Source organism: Clytia hemisphaerica, unplaced genomic scaffold (genome assembly GCF_902728285.1).
Source record: "Clytia hemisphaerica strain Z4C2 unplaced genomic scaffold, Clytia hemisphaerica genome assembly, whole genome shotgun sequence".
In the NCBI taxonomy this organism is placed as follows: Eukaryota; Metazoa; Cnidaria; class Hydrozoa; order Leptothecata; family Clytiidae; genus Clytia; species Clytia hemisphaerica.
The window spans coordinates 766,951-784,243 of record NW_027104166.1 but is presented as its reverse complement, the minus strand read 5'-3'; the positions used below and the strand labels follow the sequence as shown (position 1 = coordinate 784,243).

The window sequence follows — 17,293 nt, the reverse complement described above, 5'->3', positions numbered from 1 at the left end:
GAGATATCAACGTATTCCGTAGATTAGTAATTTGCGGAATAAAATTCTGTAAATTAAAAGGCGGAATTTTATTCCGTAAATTACTGTAAGCCAGTGGCGTGGTGGGAAAATTTCTCTGGGGTGGCCAAGGCAAATATGGCGCCCTTTTTAAAGATTTTTTGTTTTTGGCGCCCCTCTCTATACGCTCATTATGAACACAAAAAAGGGAGTATGCGAGCGAAGCGAGCCAGAAAATTTTGAGTTTTTGAGGTGATGAGGGGCGCCATTTTTGTTTTTTCATTTGTCAATCTTTCGATATGGGCGCCTGAAAAATCCTTCTTGGCGTCCCTCATTTTTTGGCGCCCCTTCTCAAAAGGGCTCCGCTGGGGCCCCCCCCTGCCACCACGCCACTGCTATAAGCCCAATTAAAAACATAAATAACATCTAAATTTAAAATATTAAAAACCGTTTTGTATATATTTTTTATTCGGGTCTGTAAAGTTTCAAACGAAGCCAAGAAGGAAAACAAAATGGCGCCAGGTCTTTTGAGAAGTAACAAAGTTCAGTACCTTTGGAAAAAAGGCTATTGTGGCTGAAGTTCGAAAGGAATCTTAAATTTTATTACATGGAATCATTAACAAGATGTTGTAATAGTTATTTCCACATGAAAACAGGTTTCAGACTTCAAAAGTTTAGGCAAAAAGCAGTACCCCATAACCTAGCCCAATTGGCTACCCTGCTTTTTAGACCAACCCATAACATATACATAAAATATTTCAACTTCTTGTAAGAAGAACCAATATACTTTTGGAGATCAAGAAATTAATGATGAAAAAAAAAATATAAAAAAATATATTTTTTTATTTTCTTCTTTTTTTCACTAGTACATGTTTTCGTGAAATTATACCGGTAATGTACTTTAAGGGCAGAAAGTTTCGCGAAGTCAAAAAGTCGCGAAATTTAGCGAATTTAAATTTCGCGAATTATGGTTTTAGCCGAAATTTCACAGAGAGAACTTTCGCGAATTCATATAAAATTTACCTTATTTGGTAACAAAAACTCATAAAACACGCAACAATTTAGCAAACAGTGCAAAACTGAATAGGAAAGGTTTAATTTCTTACCTGGCAGAAACTTTCGCGAAAAAGGATCAAAATCGCGAAAAACGCGAAAGTTTCTACCCTTAAAGTAATCGTTTTTTACGGTAAAACCGAATGAATTGAAATATCAAATGTCTATAATAATTCCTTGGATAAAGACACAGTACATATAAATGTTGAAATGATAATTAGTACTTTGAAGGAAGAAATTTTGTGACTGATTGAAAAAGTTTTTCACATATAACATGTCCTCCAAAGACTTAATGAGTTTAAAGGTTGCACACCGCTAACACATTTACAGCTACGGAGCAAATAGTTGTAGGATGCCCCAGAATGGGCTAATTTATTAGCGTGTGTATGCATGCATCGGATATAGCATGATGACATACTGTAATGCAAAGCAGCATCTGTTAAGCTAGAATTTCCCTGACCAAGCTCCCAATCATTTGGACAACCTGAAAAAGTAAAGTAACGTTGAAAATAATATCAAAGGTTTTATCCAATGTGAAAAAGCTTGTGAATTAAAATAGATGAGTAAGCAAACGATATCACTCTTATTTAAAAGAAAAAGGCCAAAATTCGTAAAAATCGCGAAAGTTTCTGCTCGCGAAAGTCTGTACGCCTAAAGTACTACCTTAAGGGAACTTTTTTTGGTGAGAACTAATTTTGACGAACGGTGGATTAAATTTTTTTTTTTTTTTTGGCGAGAACTAATTTTGGCGAACCAGGAATTTTTTTAATTTTGGCGAGAACTTATTTTGGCGAATCAACGATTTTTTTAATTTTGGCGAAAACTTAATTTGCCGAATTTCGAGTTCTCGCCAAAATAAGTTCCCTTAAAGGATAAGAACTTCCACTTCTTCGGCAGAATTGGAGCATTGGTAGTCTAGCAAGCTAGACGACTAATTCAGATATAGTAGAAATACAGTAAAACAAAAAGTAATGGAGGGAACAAATTTTAATTTTTAACAAAAGTTAGTTTATACAAACTAATATTATCCCGCAACAATTATCGTATTATCATATAACGCCTATACTACTGTATTACACGCATTATAAACGACTCCAGTCTAGAGCATTGGCTAAACAATCGCAATCAAAACAATAATCAGTGGACACTTAACAAACGAATTGACTTTGAGCATACAAAAAATTCAAATCATAGTTCCTTAAGCGGGTAACTTGCATCGGGCTGGTCATTAAAATACAAAGTTAAGTCAAAACAAACCTGATTTACAAAATTTGCAGGTTGTAACCCTAATCATAAGTGATGGCATGCATAATTTTGTCCAACATCATTATTAAATTTGAGATTACACGTCCAGCAGCCATCGAGAAACATCTGAATTCCTGCCATTTTAAAATTTATGACCGCGCACCACTTTTTTTATCCAACCACGCGTTTACCCGCCATTCTATCGGCAAGTAACTCGCCAAAAATACTCGCGTGGCAAATATGAGATTTTAAAATTATTACTTGAGGCAGGAAATGACAAGAATTCTTTGAAACATGAAGAAAGGCCATGAAAAGGCGAAGATACTTCAACGTCAATTCTGCAGTGTTTTCACAAGAGAGCCTCCGGACTTCGAGAAAAGAACTGAGTCCGTAATCGATGAAATCCATATAACAAAAGAAATGATCCAGATCGAAATAAAACATCTAAATCAAAATAAATCATTCGGTCCTGATGGAATACATCCTAAGATGCTACTGTCGTTATCTGACTACGTCTCTGAACCTCTTGCAGTAATAATGAACACATCATTAAAGGAAGGGTCTCTACCAAAGGATTGGAAAGAAGCTCACGTAATACCCATATATAAGAACAAAGGTGCTCAAAATCTTGCAGTAAATTATCGACCTGTAAGCTTGACATCAATAGTATGCAAACTGATGGAGTCAATAGTGAGAAAGCATATTATGGAGCATCTTCTTGATCAACATCTTTTATCGAACAAGCAATATGGTTTTATCAAAAATCGATCCACCGTTACGCAACTGTTGTATTACTTGGATACGTGTTGTGAAAGTACATCGGAGGTAAAAGTGATTGATAGTATCTATTTTGATTTCGCAAAGGCCTTTGACACTGTACCTCATTGTTATGTTCAGAAACAAGAGTAAAAGCATGTGCTTTCATGACGCCATCTTGGAATATTCTAGCTCCTTCGATATACTATATACAATCCTATACGCGTACGCTACTAAATATAATACCGTTCGCGTACATAACAAATAGACATAACATCTCTCCCCCACTACAAATAGCAAGTAGATAGAGGTCAAAAATAAAGTTAAAGCTTAAGCTAAACATTTCAATCTCTCCTCTAATTGGAAAAAGTTCATAAATCATAACAGCTTCAACAAATGTCAACAATTTGAAGTTCGTAAATTGTTCTGTAAAATATCAAAACATTTCAAGTTTTTTTTTAATGTTCATGTAAGTTCGTAATTAGATAACCACTTTGGAGCTTGTTTTACACGTTGTGTTCTTGGAATAAAAAGAGGTTCTGGGTCATTGTCCTCTTCATTGTATGGGATTGTTGCATCGGATGATGTTAAGTCGTTAACTGCAACATTCTCGTTTTCGTTGGGATTTTCTGCTGTCGGTTGAACATCAACTGTACCGGAAAAGTAGTCATCATCAGAGGAACTACAACTGTTACTAGTAGTTGTTTTGGATTTAAGATGACTTTGCAATACTGGACGTTTGTATTGCTTCGATTGGTTGGCTGAGCCCATGATTTGCTTTGCGCCTTGCTGAATGATTAAACTGTTGCCTTTAACTTTAACAACGGTTCCTGGATTACTGTTCCATTTAGGTGTGGTTTTATTTCTCTTGCTAGTAACATTCGTTGTGAGAACTTCATTCCCAACTTTAAATTCGTGCGGCTTTGCTTTGTGTTTGAGGTCATAGTGATGTCTGACAAGAATCTTTTTGTTTTGATCCCGTTGACAGACCAATTTGCTGGATGCGGACGGTTTCGATTTCTTGTTGTTTGGGATTTTGTCGCGAATTACTCGTCCAAACATAAGCTCGGCTGGAGTTTTGCCGGTTGTGGCATGTGGCGTGGTGCGGTAGGACAGGAGGAAGTTATCAAGTGCTTGTCTCCAGTTCTGCCCTTCTGCGATTGATGCTTGAATCGTTTTCTTAAGGTTTCGGTTGAATCGTTCAACTTCCCCGTTGGCCATCGGATGATAGGGTGTGACTTTGCGATGCTTAACATTAAATTCCTTCAATAGTTTCCGAAATTCAGTGTGTTTCCGAAAATGAGGACCGTTGTCGGTAACAATACAATCCCGTGCACCATATCTACAAAACAATTTTCTTAATTTCGTAGCAATGGACTTTGACGAAACGTTGTGAAGTAATTCCACTTCTGGGTATTTTGAATAATAATCTACACAAACGAGAAGGTTTTCACCTGTTGGGAACGGTCCAACAAGATCACATCCGAGCAGTAACCACTATTTATCTGGAATTTTTGTTGTTGCCAGCGGAGTTGGTTTGGGTAGCGGTCCAACTACTTGGCATCCATGGCATGATTTGATAAATTCTTCAACATCAGAACCAATTCCTGGCCACCATGTCTTAACACGCAATCTTTGCTTGGTACGAACGATACCCTGGTGGCCCTCGTGAGCGATTTGAATGATGTGTTGCCTTAACGATTTTGGAATGAAGATTCTGTCATTGAACATGACAACGTTGTTGACAATGGAGAAACTGTGACGCATAGTGAAGTACTGGCAATTTGGTGACATTTTATCGTTAGTGATGAAATCTATGATACTCTTGACGTCTGGGTCCCTGTGTTGCTCGTGAGCAATGGTTTCAGCTGAAACAGATTGTGGTAAGGTATGTTCATACACATAATTATAACAAAATCCTCTGTCACATTACGTTTAACAGTTATATGTTTATCATGATTAGATCGGGATAAATAATCAGCTCCACTGAATTTATCCGGCTGATATACAATTTTGAATTGTATGGCATGGCTTTGATAACAAGATTTTCAATGCGGGGTGTGATTGATTTCATTGGGGATGAGAAAATGGGTACCAGTGGTTTGTGATCAGTTTTAATAGTAAAATAAAGTCCGTAGAGGTATAATCGAAAACGTTCGAGGGCATAAGACACTCACGTTCTAGTGGGCTATATCTTCTCTCCACTGGTGATAATGATCTACTTGCATAGCTGACTGGTCTCCATGTCCCATTCTTCTGTTTCTGCATGAGGACTGCACCAAGACCAACACAAGAAGCATCAGTTGATATTTCTGTCTCTGCATTCACATCAAAGTAAGCAAGTGTTTCACTGTCAAGTAAAAGTTCCTTCAAACTGTCGAATGTACTTTGATGATCAGAGGTCCATTCCCATGGAACGTCCTTTTTTTAGTAGATTTCTCAGTGGCTCGGTGACGGTAGCAAAATTTGGGAGAAATTTGGAACAGTACGTAATCATCCCCAAGAAGCTTCGAAGTTCTTTTATGTTTGTTGGAGGTAGGAGGTTAACGATGGATCGAACTTTTTCTTCATCTGGTGATACACCAAATTGGGATAATTTGTGTCCCATGTAAAGCAGTTCTGTTTTTAGAAAGTTACACTTTTTTGGGTTAACTGTAAGATTTTTGGTGCGCAGTCTTTCGAATACTGCCTCTGTTCTTGAAATTAGCTCTTCTTCAGTTCTGCCGCCAATAATAATGTCATCTGAAATGTTTTTAACTCCTGGGAGACCAGTGAGTGCTAATTCAATTTCACGTTGGTAGATCTCTGCTGCAGATGACATTCCTAAAAGAAGGCGAGTGTAACGAAATATACCACGATGAGTAGCAAATGCTGTAAGTTCTCTGCTCGCTTTATCTAGTTCGATTTGATGATAACCTTTGTTTAGATCAAGTTTGGTGAACAGTTTACAGCCGTTGAATTCTTGCAATAATTCATCAACAGTTGGGATTTGATACGGTTCCCGTATGCGTATGCATTCCAGTGTTAGCAGCTCTCATGTCCACACACAAACGTATATTGCTAGAGTTCGGCTTTGGGACAGGTACGATTGGATTGACCCATGATGGTGGATCTGATACTGGTTCAATTACACCTAACTCGAGAAGACGGTCTAGTTCTGTGTCCACTTCCTTTTGCATTAATATTGGAAGCCGTCGAGGTTTCTGTGCAACTGGTTGAGTAGATGGGTCAGACTTAATGTTCAATGAAACACCTTTTAATTTACCCAAGCCTTGAAATCGATCACTATATTCGGTAATAATGTCATTCATCTTTGAAGAATTAGCAGTAATGTTATTAACTCTTTCTGTAGTGGTAGTTGTTGCAACTGGATCAGGTCCGACACGAAGTAGGTTCAATTCAATTGACGAGTCGTATCCAAGGATAGTAACGGATGGGTGAGGATTGATGATAAATCGGGCATTTGTTTCAGAGTTCCCTGATTTTTACATAACAACATTCTTATAAATGGAATTGGAGCATTAAACGATTTAGCTTGCCCCTTGCATGGAAAACGTTTGGGTTCAAAGTCCATTTTGGTTAGAGTTTCTTGACTGATAATGTTTAAATCGCTTCCACTATCAATCAACATTTCAACTGTAATGTTATTCATTTTGATTGGAAAGATACGATGACGTTTATTTCCGGAATGCGATGGGTTGTCAATTGCTAATAGAGCCCCCCCAGCGGACCCAAAATTCACGCCATCACGCCAATTTTTTTTCGATTTCACGCCATCACGCCTGAAAAATTTGATTTTCACGATCACGCCAATTTTTTTCGATTTCACGCCATTACGGGTGTTTTCGATAGGAAAAATGACGTAATCTTGACTTATGCATATCAAAAATTGTTGGACAACTGGTCACATCAAAGGGCACCGGTTTGAGGGCTGAGGTATATTTGAGTAAATTGACAAAGCCCACCATGGTTGGGTAACGGAGAAATTTTTTGAGTTTTGAAGGGTTCAAAGTGCTATTTTAGGACCCATTTCAATTCAATTTGAAAAATAATTCATGTAAAAATAATGGAAATCTTTTAAAAGTACAAGCAATATGAGGGGCCATGCCCCCTGGTCCCCCCCGTTGACGGGTCCCATGGGCATTATAGCGAGTTTATGTATGTGTGTTTTTCAGCGACGGACACGGTAAGGTTTTAATTTGAGTAGATCCTGACCAGCTGAGGACGACGGTAAATCAGCACTTTTACCGTCCTCGATTTTGCGGGGCGGAATTGCGGGTTTTTCCAAATCGCTTCAGTCACTCTACCGTCCTCAAAAGTGTAAATACATAAACTCGGTATTAATTGTGAATTAGCGTAAATAGTTTTCAAAAGGGGAACGAGGAGGCGCAACCATGGTTTGCGCCGACGGGAGAAATTTTCAATTTAGTATGGCTAAAATCGCCCTCATTTACTCTCTTTTTCCAAAATATGGTTAAAACATCACAGGATTCCTTTGATCAATCTGCTTAAAATTACACCTCATAATAAACCTGTTGCTTCTTTGTGTTAGGATTTGCTACAAATGTATGTTTTTCTGAAATAAAAGACCTGATATCTTTGATGCATCTATAAGAATGGGCTCTTATAGAAAAAAAATTAACATGGGGGTGGAGGATATTTTGTCCGGGGGGTAGCAAAAAATCATCAAAATTTGCCTTGTCCGGGGGGTTAATTTGCTCTGTCCGGGGTTAATTTGGGGTGTCTGGGGGGTCAGCAGATGCTTGTCCGGGGGGTAAAACCTATTGTCCGGGGGGCCAAAAGTCACCCTGTTCGGGGGGTAAATCACTAAAAATTGTTATATCCTCCACCCCCAATGTACAATTTTTTTCTTGAAGAGCCCAATAAGCATCTAAGAAAGAGAGGAGAATGTTAGTTACGGAGGAAGCGCAACCATGGTTTACGCTGACGGGGAAAATTTTCAATTTTCGACCATCTCATAGCATTCGACTTTATTATTTTGAAGACTAGCTAGCAACTGCTAAAAACAATCGGAAGTTACAAGGATAAATGGCAGATGAATAGAACTGTTTGCACCTTTTTTTTATGTTTTATAAAACGAGATCTATAGGAGACCCTATAGGAGGCCCACCATAGTTGGGGCCGACCAAGAAAAATTTTGAAATTTAAACCCTCTAAATTGGCTAAAATCGACATAGAAATACGATTAACTAATAGATATAATTTTCACGATCACGCTGAACTGCAAATTTCACGCCACCACGCCTAAAAAAACTCGATTTCACGATCACGCCGGCACTTCATTTTCACGCCATCACGCCGTTTTTTTCAAAATTTCACGCCATCACGCCACGAAAAACCCTCCATCACGCCATCACGCCAACCGCTGGGGGGCATGGTTTCAGCCCACTTTTCAGGTGCCCCCATTGAGCATGGTGCCCCCAGCAATTTAGGTCCCCTTGAGAAATTGCTTTGAGTTAGGTACCCCCATTCAGCCAAAAAAAATTTTTTTTGAATTGACACTTTTTGTTCTTTTGTCATTCCTAAAATCTTAATGATAGCGTGAAAAGCGCTCACGCATGAACGCCTGCTAATAAGCTTTGTTGTTATGCTATAAAGATGGCGGCTGTAAATCAAAACAACCATATTAGAAAAATATAGCAAAAGATGGCGTGATGGGAAACGAAAGAGAAATTGGATGGGAAACTAGGTGCCGGGGTAAAAAAATTCAATAATTTGAAATATTTTGAAATATTCGATTTGGAAAATATAACCAGCCCCCAGAGCCTCCATCAAGACAGCTAGGTACCCTTAATGAATAGGTAGCCCCAAAGAATTGCAAGGCATTAGCCCCCCTCTACTAGCCTGGCCTAGGTGCCCTTCAGATTTCTAGGGGGGGCTGACACCATGGGGGGGCCTCCTAATATGAATTCATCATCAGAGGATGAATCTTCAACTGTGATGTAACGTATCGTTGGGTTATCTTGCTGGTTAGGGTTTTGTTTTGACTGACATACTGTTTTTAAGTGTCGCTTTTTGCCACAGTTGAAACATGTCTTGTCTTTGGCGATTCTGCATTCAGATGCTAAGTGATTACTTCCACAACGATAACATGTTAGTTTTCTGGTAGTATGTGGTGTTTTCGATATTCTACTTTTTGGATAACGTGGTGGTCGACGGTCAGAAATTCTGTTGACGTTGTCTCCATCGCCATCATCGGATTCCTCCTCAACAGGTTTATTATGTTGATGCGGTTTGTCAGTGTCATATTTGACGGATTGGTGATCAGCGGTTTCTAAGACAAAAGCAATTTCCAACAATTTGTCTAAAGATAGGTTATGTTCTTTCAATAATCGTTTTCTCAATTTCTTTGAGTTGCATCCACCGATTACTTGGTCGACGATTTCATCCTGCTTATAATGAAACTCACATGTTGTAGCAAGCTGTCGGAGCCTTGACAAATATTGTCCAGTTGATTCAGTGTTATTCTGTGAACAAGACCAAAATAAATGACGTTCATATCGCTTGTTTTGTTTTGGTATAAAATGGTTGTCCAACTTTTTAACAGTTTTTGTGTATTCTGTAGGGTTATTTGGTATCTCAATTTCTGGTAAAGTGTTATGCAGTTCTATCATGGCTTCACCAGCGCAATGTAATAACAAAGCTTTCTTTTGATTGTCATCATTAATACCAGCAGCAATAAGGTAAACCTCAAAACTTTATTTCCATTTTTTCCAGTTGGCACCCAGATTCGTAGGGTCACCATGGATATTGAAGCCTTTTGGTGCAGAAATATCAATTGCTTTTGCCATCTCGAAGAAATAAAAACATCCAATCTGGATCGTATGGCAGTAGAAGAAGAATAGCAGCGAAAATCCTACTCTACAATCAGGGACAAAATACTTGGCACAAAAGGGAAATTCACCGGGGTGTTTTGAAACCACAATCGATTTGTAAGTGCTCTAAAGTAGGTTCGAAGGGTAGAGTTTTAACTCTGAGTTTTAACGCTAGACTTAAGACTTAGGACCTTAGGATCAGAGGATCCAAAAGTTTAAAAATGATCCAGTAGGGCTTGAAATATAGCCTAGAAACCAATAAATCCCTCCCAGATCGAAATAATCGATGAAATCAAGTTGAGGGCCTAAAATTGACATTCTCGCTCGAACTTCAATTTTCGAAAAATGGTAAATTAGCCAAAAGTGCAAATATATTATGGCACGGATTGTAGCAGCGCCAAACATTATGTTCAGAAACAAGAGTAAAAGCATGTGCTTTCATGACGCCATCTTGGAATATTCTAGCTCCTTCGATATACTATATACAATCCTATACGCGTACGCTACTAAATATAATACCGTTCGCGTACATAACAAATAGACATAACACTCATCGTCGTTTATGCATGGTCCGATAATTTCTTGGGTAAAATCAGCTAGAACATGTTTTTGAAGAGAAAGATCTTGGGATTGTGATCGACTCAGAACTTACATTCGAGGAGCATATGAGAATAGGTAAAGAAGGCATAGGTAAAGAGGGCAAATTCAATACAAGAAGTGATTAACAGGAGCTTTGAACATTTGAATCCATCCATCTTCCTAGTACTATATACTTCGTTTGTCCGTCCGCACTTAGAGTATGCTCAGTCGGTATGGTCACCTAAACTTCGAAAATATGTTAATTTGATCGAGGGTGTACAAAGACGCGCCACAAGACTCGTGCCTATCTGCAAAGATTTGTCCTATGAAGAACGCTTGCGCATACTTGACCTCCCCACACTTGAATTCAGGAGACTCTTTTGTGATATGGTCCAAGTATACAAACATCTCCACTACTACGATAAAAATACTCTTCCAAGTAAATTATCGACTCGAACACGTCCGAACAGGAGACACAATGATGAGCTGATACCAAATTTTGGTAAAGATGGATTCCGAGGCGCACAAACCAGCTCGTTCTTTTACAGGAGTATACCAAACTGGAATAGATTACCAAGATACGTTGTAGAGGCAAAGACTGTCAAAATGTTTAAAGAAAGACTCAACGAAGCTTGGAAAAACCATCCGAAAAGATTCGAGACAAGACAATTGTAATCAAGATCCAGTTCTCAGAGGCCCTCGTGTGCCTTGAACTTGTATACATTATTATTACTAGGTCATAGTTTGCACTAACTGCCACCGCTCTCATAAAGGTCACGTATTTAAAACAAAGCTTAACAAGACGACTTAAAGTCGAAAATTTCGCCAATTGTATGATGAGTTTTGAGATGAAATAAATGTCTTCGAATCTCCGAAAAAAAACTAAAAAGGAAATAGATATACCTTTTTTAATTCATTAATTCTAATAATCATAGAATCTTTCGTTAATCTTTTCTAAAGAAGTACAAGCAATGCATTGGAGAGACTGTCGATATTGAGTAAGTTACGGATTACGCATTTTGATTTTGACTGGTTGAAAAATTTTAAGTTGATAAATAAGAATTGAAACTTTAGCTTACAGTACAAGATTTGCAAAATCGCAACTAAAAATTTCCTTATTTTAACAGAGTCTTATAAAGTAGACGCTTATAAGAAAAAAAGATATGCTCATCTTCTTCGCCATCAATTGTTTATTTTGTAAGAACTAATTGTCGAAAGGTATATAACCCTCAATAAAGAGTTATTGATTTGATTCTTATAAAGAAGATGCTTATAAGAAAAATAAATATGTTTATCTTCTTCGCCATCCATTGTTTACTTTGTAAGAACTAATTACCGAAAGATATATTACCTTCAATAAAGAGTTATTGATTGGATTCTTATAAAGTAGATGCTTATAAGAAAAATAAATGTAATCAACTTCTTCGCCATCCATTGTTTACTTTGTAAGAATTAATTACCGAAAGATATATTACCTTCAATAAAGAGTTATTGATTTGATTCTTATAAAGTAGATGCTTATAAGAAAAAATAAATATACTCATCTTCTTCGCCATCCATTGTTTACTTTGTAAGAACTAATTACCGAAAGATATATTACCTTCAATAAAGAGTTTTGATTGATTCTTATAAAGTAGAAGCTTATAAGAAAAATAAATATGCTCATCTTCTTCGCCATCCATTGTTTAATTTGTGAGAACTAATTACCGAAAGATATATTACCTTCAATAAAGAGTTATTGATTTGATTCTTATAAAGTAGATGCTTATAAGAAAAATAAATATGCTCATCTTCTTCGCCATCCATTGTTTATTTTGTAAGAACTAATTACCGAAAGTTAATAGTTAAGGCAAGGAAAAGCGTCCGCCGCGCATGCTAAAAGGGAAAAGCTATGAAACTTTACCGGGAAGCCAACTTTACGGGATATCATTTAAGCCGGAACATACGATACAAACAAACGCAAACAAACAAAAAAAAAAAACGCGCGCAAAATTTCGAGATGCGTGTCCAATATCCTAGCGTGAAGCAATGACTGCCATCCTCGCTCGCCCTCAGGCTCGCTCCGGTGGCAATTATTATTATTAAAATGGTAGGATAGAGCTGCGAGGGGAGCTGCGTAGTTCTTGCACTTTTACTTGAAATTATGCTCCTTTGATTGGTCAGGCATTTGATGGTTATGCAATTTTCCCTCCACTGATGCAAGTTACCCGATCTCACGGTAATCATTTATTGAGTAAAGTAAGTTTTCTACCGCAGTCCGAAAGCTATCTTTTCCTACTGCTGTTTAACGGAAGATAGGGAAGTGTGCCTCCCCACTTTCGCTTCACCCTTATCAGTCCAGTAGAATAGTTTTTAACTTGGGTTTTACTGACACAGCTAAAACATCGTAAAATATGAAAAAAATGGTAACGATTTCCTCTATCCTTTTTTAGTTTTCTGGGGGAGGGGGGATATCGATTTTCTACTTTTTCCAATGACCCAACTGAAGATTAAACTAACAACGCACCGTGATTTAATGATCTATTCATTTCTGCTGAAGTTGCATAAAGAGAAATATACTCTCAAATCTGTATAAAGAAACGATAATCTTACCTTCGAACTGGTAGGGTGGTTTGGGACCTTTATAAACACAATTTTTCCATGTGGTATCAAGACCTCCAAGCTTTGTACCTACCTGGTTAGCTTCGCAATAGCAATTACCATCTATGAAAAAACGAGAATCAATGTTTATTTTTCACCCCCTGGTTTGTTCAAATTGCTAATTCTTTTATTTAAACAGTGGCATGAGGGCCTGACCAAACCTGCGAAGCCAGATTTAAAATTCGTTGGCGACCTCTCACTTAGAATTATCAGTATCATTTGCAGGGCTTTTAACCTATTGAGACCACTACAGGTAGGAAAAATAGAATGCAATTAATTGTTGGTTTTCTCTTCTTAGTTGCAGCCATTTTGTTTTTATAGGGGTGTTCTTTCATATTTATTTTTACTCATTCCCACTTATGACAGTCAATTTGTCTCACCTTTCGGGACTAGGCCTTTATTTTTCGATCAGTATTAAATAAATTATTAAAACTAGATTTGTGAGATTTATCTTATTTTGCACTTCTACGTTACAAAGAAGTTTCAAGCACACACAAATTTGTTGAATTAAGTAGCGGGAATCTGTGAGCCTCCAACCATTGAGTTTCAAGCCCGAAGGGCTAGAGGTCAATCTCTAACCTTTCTAAGGCAAGAAAAATTGAAGCCTTAAAATATGCGCCGTATTTTTGATGACGGATTGAATCTAGCAGTTCCTTTGTTTTCGAGTGATATATTTTTCAAAATTAAGCAGTAAATTTTAGTTTCAATCTGTCATTTTTGTAAAAACCAGGCGGGTCGCTCAAGGCCGCGCAACTTTGGTAGGATTGGTTGGCTTCAAATCCTACCAAAGAGATTGCTTATACTTCATTGCCTCCAACATGTTCCTGTTAGTCAGCAAAGGGGGAGGGGTGCCCCTACCCGACTGGCACACAACATTTTTTCAACGTTTATGTAACATTCAAAATGTCCATGAAACGTAAGATGAACGTTGAAACAACATTGCGTGCCAGCTGGGTTGGATAAGGTTGTTACAATAACGAGGAACAAGAAATAACGAGTAGGTAACGAGAAGTAACAAGTTCTCAAATGAAAGTAACGAGTACCAAACCTAAGTAACGAGTACTTCAGTCAAGAAAATGACGCTCCATTGTCTTGCTTTTGTCACCGGTTAATTGTTTTAAGATTGATGACGTCATTTCTAGATTTTTTTCAGGCACCTATATCTCGTGATTGGCTTGTCTGTTTCCTTTCAAATTTGGCATGTGACACCATAGTATAAGAAAGCCGCGGCTGGAATGATAACATTTGAATTTCTACTGTTCTATCTCTGTCGTATTTGATGACTATTTGTTGATCAATAAATAAGTAGTGTAGCATCTTTAATGGTAAACTTTATTAGTTTGTAGTTAATACTTACTTCGCAGTGCGTTTTAGACATTAATGATATGCCCTTGATAATACACTTGCATTATAATATCATTGTGCAGGAAAGATCAACAATAAGAAATTTAAACAAGCACAAAATGGCTGGGCTGAAATAACTAAAAATTATAAGGTGCCTCGAAATGCCTTCACAATATTTCAGTGAAATCTTTCTAGAAATCAATGAAATAGTACATCAAGATAATTCTGTGAAAATTTCAAGCCAGCACCTTCAAAATTTATCATTCAAACTGACAGGAAACTTGTTATCTTGAATATAGTTCTTATAGTTTTAATTTTGGTGAAAAACTATCGTTTCCACAAAATACCCCTAAAATATGTCCAAAATCAGTTCAAGTGTTCTATTGGTTACAGATTCAAAGATATCTAGAAATAAAAAATCTTCTTGTGAAGGAAAATAAGAGAAAAATTTCAAAAACTATCTACCATAGACTGACAATCTTGATGTTCTTATAAAGCTCGGAGACAGAGATGGAACAGCAATTAACTGAGAAGACAATGCGGTACATATTCCAGCCGCGGCTTTCTTATACTATGGTGACACCTTGACAATAATGCCTTGGAATTCACTAAATTAGATTTTGTCAATTTTGGTGATAACGTCATCATTTGAATCAAAAATCTTTCTCTCAGCTTCGACCAAAATATGGGGAAAATCGACAGTTCCTGTAGAGTTTGTAAAATTCAAAAAATATTTCCTATTTTATCTCATTTTAAACCTTCTGCATACCGCTCCGTTGGACTCTTGCTCCCATCTTAGCTTCATAAAGCATCATCCTCTTCATGAAGAAGAGCCAATGTAATAAAGGTTTTTTACTGATCTATTTTTTTTAGCAACGAAATGTTTGTTGTGATATTTTTGTCAGAGAATATGCACAAATGGGTGTAAAACAACCATATTTGAAAAGAAAGCCCACCTTTTCGACACCACCTTTTTTTTTTCGGCACCACCTTTTTTTTTCGATATCATCACACTTTTTTTTTATACCATTTTTTTCCTTCGTACCAACTTTTATTTCCTGATACTAACTCTTGTCTCTTCTACCTGCCAAAGTTGATTACTCAAAGTGTAAAAAGGCCTTTACGTTTATATAGCGGTAAATACATGCACATGCGCATCCGATCACAGATTTCTGTAAAGCCCGAAGGACTAGATGGAGTGCTTTAAGTTCTTCCAAGCAAAAAAAAAAGTGAACATCGGAAAAAATATTTCTGCTATTGTTTCCGAAAATCCGCATTCTGATTGGTCAAGCGCTGAAATTCTATTATAATGTCACGTGACTACTTAGATAGGATTTCCTTATCTAACTTCAACACACTTTTCAGCAAAAGCAAGCGGCTTTACTACATCATTACCGATCATCCATTCTGCTCTAAAAAGGCGGCGTGATTGGTTATGATGACCATTGAGTTTCGAGCCTGAAGGGCTAGAGGCGAATCTTTAACCCCTCTCAGACAAGAGAAATTGAAGCTACTTATTTCCCAGCTGCTTATTTTCTAAAACGCGCATAGAACGCGCCGTAATCATGACGACGGATTGTATTTAGTGAGTAAAAAAGAAGTTTCATATCCGGGTCTCGAAAAAAAGTTGGCGTCGGAAAAAAAGTTGGTGTCTGTAAAAAAAAAGTTGGTGTCGGAGAAAAAATAGTATGAAAAAACATGAAGTTGGTCGCAAAAAACGAAAAGTTGGTATCAGAAAAAAAAAATTATGTCAAAAAACAAAAGTTGGTGTCGAAAAAAAAAGTTGGTGTTGAAAAAAAAAGTTGGTAATAAAAAGTAATTCGGCGCACCATAGAAATGTTCTCTAGCATAAAATTAATCCATAGAAAAAAATTTGGGTTGATGACGTCATCATTAAGGTGATGACGTCATCACAAAGTTTCACAATTATGGCTGACAAATTTTAGCGAGACTAATTTTAGCGTATATTAACGAGTCAGGAAAATCTTGATTTATTAGGATTTATTTTAGCGAATCACGATTTCAAAAAATTTTGCGTGGATAAATTTTAGCGAATACCCGTATTACAGTATTGACTGAATTCGTTTTCTAGCATTTCTTTGCACTAAAACCCTTCCTATTGATAAAAATGTATCAAGGCAATATAACCAGAAATTTCGCACGGATAAATTTTAGCGATTTGTCGATTCGGCGTGTTTTAGCGAGATTTATTTTAATGAAAATAGGGAAAACTAAAACGCCAAAATTAGTCTGGCTAAAATTTCTACGATTAAAGTATTTGCCGGTTTTTAGCATTCTAATAAAATTGACGTTTAAAATCCATGCAGAAAATTAGTAAATTTTTTCAATAAACAATAACGTCGTTTTCAATGACGTCATCAGTTTTTGAAATTTTTTTAAATATTTTTTAAAATCTTTTGTTGATACCTAAAACCTGTCAAAATTTGAGTTGGATGCCTAGATCAAAAGTTATGCTAAATTTAAGACTTTTCAGGGTTTTAGCTGGATTTTATGATATCCCTGGTCAAAAATCTTGATAAGATCTTGCAAGTACTTTTAAGATCTTATGTAAGATCTTGGCAAGATCTTTGAAAGATTTTGTAAGATCTTGTCTTGTGAAGTCTTGTATTTTCCTTTATAATCTTGGGGAATATTCTTGTAAGAACTTGTAAGATCCTATATTATCCAAGATCTTAGATTTTCTTGGCAAGATCTTTGAAAGATTTTGTAAGATCTTGTCTTGTAAAGTCTTGTATTTTCCTTTATAATATTGGGGAATATTCTTGTAAGAACTTGTAAGATCCTATATTATCCAAGATCTTAGATTTTCTTGGCAAGATCTT

General features: G+C 36.9%; 1 protein-coding gene and 1 pseudogene across 1 annotated transcript; both read right to left on the bottom strand.

Annotated features, from left to right (window-relative positions):
• Window positions 1-855: 855 nt before the first annotated feature.
• Window positions 856-13,169, bottom strand: LOC136814232 (salivary glue protein Sgs-3-like; the record flags this gene model as incomplete). Its single annotated transcript, XM_067070748.1, is given in 2 exon segments — window positions 856-1,534; window positions 13,059-13,169. Coding segments are annotated over 2 exon segments (332 nt in total), but the record flags the coding sequence as incomplete, so codon positions are not given.
• LOC136814231 (uncharacterized) lies at window positions 8,777-9,909 on the bottom strand (annotated as a pseudogene).
• Window positions 13,170-17,293: the final 4,124 nt, after the last annotated feature.